The sequence below is a fragment of the Austrofundulus limnaeus genome, unplaced genomic scaffold, assembly GCF_001266775.1.
Source record: "Austrofundulus limnaeus strain Quisiro unplaced genomic scaffold, Austrofundulus_limnaeus-1.0 Scaffold2, whole genome shotgun sequence".
Taxonomy (NCBI): domain Eukaryota; kingdom Metazoa; phylum Chordata; class Actinopteri; order Cyprinodontiformes; family Rivulidae; genus Austrofundulus; species Austrofundulus limnaeus.
This window is the reverse complement of record NW_013952404.1, coordinates 4,214,556-4,217,330: the sequence shown is the minus strand read 5'-3', so window position 1 is coordinate 4,217,330 and position 2,775 is coordinate 4,214,556. Positions and strand designations below refer to the sequence as shown.

Genomic DNA, 2,775 nt, shown 5'->3' with positions numbered 1-2,775 from the left:
TGTGTGTGTGTGTGTGTGTGTGTGTGTGTGTGTGTGTGTGTGTGTGTGTGCGTGAAAGGTGTTTGAACTGGTGTCCACATCCAATCAGATGGACTGAAGAAATGGGAAGTGTCCCGTTTGTGATGACTCACCTGCTGTTTGCTCTGTGACTCAGCCACTGATGGACCACATTTCCCATAATGCCTTGCAGGATTATGAAACAGTTTCTGAGAGGCAGCACAGAGGATGCAGAGTAACCTTAGCTGTAGCATTTTACACAAATAATCCATTTTTTTAACTTCTAAATGAAATATACTATTTAAAATTTTGATATTTTCAAAATTTGTCTCAGTTAGGAGATTTGACCCACATTTGAACACGTCATGACTCACACTGGCTGGATGAAATCAGCTGTCACTCCTGGGAGTCCCACATTGAAAGAGTTAAAAAGTGGGAGGATGCGTGAGGGTCTGGAGTCAGAACAGAGTGTGCAAAAGAGGAGAGGAGCAGCCTGGAGAGAACCTGATCGAGGGATTACATCTGCATGATGCTGGACATGAGAAGACAAGGTCACAGATTTATTTATTTATTTATTTATTTATTTATTTATTTATTTATTTATTTATTTTACTGTCTTTCTCCACCCTGCTCCTCTTCTGCATCATCTCAGGTCAGCCAAGTGCCTCTGCAGCAGCTCTGAGCTCATCTGTTGAGTGCAGCACGACTGAATTCAGCCTGTGAGGAGGGGGCTTTTTTTGGAGGGAGGAAATCCTGCAATAAGAGTTTAAAAGTGAATAATCACAAGATGAGCCTAAACAGCAGTCAAACTCTGACCATCGGTGGACAGGACTTAGTGAGGAATGGCAGCCGGACCCCCAGGGAAGATGCTGGAGCTGTTATGAAGCCCTCCACACCCACAAAGAAACCCCAACCGGTGAGTATGTCTGCAGTTTTCCCCCTGCTCTGTCTACTAATGCTGCTGTCACAACAAAYGGTAATCAGACACTCTGAACTGATGAATCATTCAAAGCTCGCTGATATTAAAATCACGTAAAGATAAAGCGTTAAACGTGATACTTTACGGTGCCGAGTGGAAACTGAGCAAAGCGAGGAGCTCATGTTTCAGATCAGACTTACAATCAGCCTCCTGAACCTGAGCCTCAACCACACAACTTCAGCCTGCAGGAAGAGTTKAAACTGAGTCTCCATCCTTTTCTTCAGGCTGAAACAGAATTAAAACAGAATTTCCCTGCAGCTTCTTTGCACTGCATCTGTAATTTTTATCTGTAATATGTTAAATAAACGTTATTTTTAAAGCCCTGCGATTCAAATGAATTGGGGAATCTTGGATTAAAGTGACTAAAATTCATGTAACTTATGTTGATGCAGAACATTTTGCAAACCTTAAATTTCAGAAAACGACCCAGTTGTGATCAAATCAAATATAATCTGTTATAGTTTTAACTGCTGTTCAGTTTTGTCCCACAGTTGTGGCGCTGTTACTGAAACTGTTATGAAACAAAATGTTCAGGATTAGAAGATAAAAGCTGCCTCTAAACACTAAAATAAACTGTCATGACTTGTAAAATGTTATAAAATGAAGGATCTAAAGGCGGGGGATCAAACTCAATTTCACCGATGGTCACATGAGCACCATGGTGGCCCAAAAAGGGCCAGTTGTGATAARCTTCAACTAAACACGAGCACAGCTAGCAAACAATAACTGAGCTCTACGTGGTATTTCCTGCATAGAAACAATGTTTTAACACCTCCTCGTATAAACACAAAAAAGTGCGTAAATTTTTACCCACTGCTGAGTTGTGGAAAATATCTGACATCTTGAATTCTGAACTCCCCCATTTTCCGACATGGAGCTCCCACTAGAGTGACATTCCAGTTTAAAGTTATTGCATGTAAGTGGGAAACTCCCACTTCCCAGCACAACCGGGCTGCTGCAAACATAGCCGGTGAAAATGCAGTGAAATGGATTGAATTAGAACCCTGTCCACCTCCACCTAGTGGTGGGATGCTGTCATTTTGGAATTTTGAGTAAAATAATCAACTTGCATTATGGGAGATGTAGTTTATGATCAATGCTGGGTTTAAAGCAGCTTACTTTAAGACGTTAACCGTGTTTCTGTCCAATTTTAATTCAAATTTTGAGCAATTTTTTTGAAATTTCACAAAAAGGACAAAAAGAAGAAATGTGAATCAGACATGTTCAATAAACTGGCTTGAAGCGAATCAACCAGGCTATGCACATGGCTGTAGTAAACAGGAAGTAGTCGCAAACTCGCAAGGAGCTCTGGACAATGGAGAGAAGTTATCAGGAACGTGTTGCTACTATCGGGAAAGTTGTAATTATTCTGTTTTGGCGATGTTACATGCTGTCGATCAACCATGTGCGGTAAATTTTCACAACGTCAGAACTTATTCAGCAAATGTGTTTCCATCTCTCCTTTTGCGCATTAACTCTTTTTCGAAAAAAACAAAACAAAACAAAAAAAACAAAACAAAAAACAAAAGCCACCTCAAGCAAGTGTATAAACTTTTTTGCGAATCAGAGGAAGATTTTTTCAAATCATGCCATTTCSATTCACCTTTTCTAATACGATACTTCAAAAAAACATTGATGGAAACACAATTATTGATACATCTTGAAGGGGCAATGTCATGTAAAATCAAATTTTTTGAGTTTTATATCATGTTATAATGTCTCTCATTAAAAAAAAAAACATGCCCAAAGCCTTGCTTTGACTCAATCATGCATGTTTGAGAAATCCTGCAGCGTTTTTA

The 2,775-nt window shown here is 39.7% G+C and overlaps 1 protein-coding gene across 1 annotated transcript in view; it reads left to right on the top strand.

The window, feature by feature from the left end:
- Positions 1–6: 6 nt before the first annotated feature.
- LOC106519654 (cytosolic 5'-nucleotidase 1A) overlaps positions 7–2,775 on the top strand; it is an 8,102-nt gene continuing 5,333 nt past the window's right edge. Inside the window, exons 1-3 of the mRNA XM_014011418.1 lie at positions 7–232; positions 332–548; positions 650–913. Of these exons, the coding sequence (XP_013866872.1) occupies positions 785–913 (129 nt within the window). The 5' untranslated portion in view covers positions 7–232; positions 332–548; positions 650–784. The remainder of the gene's footprint in view (positions 233–331; positions 549–649; positions 914–2,775) is intronic.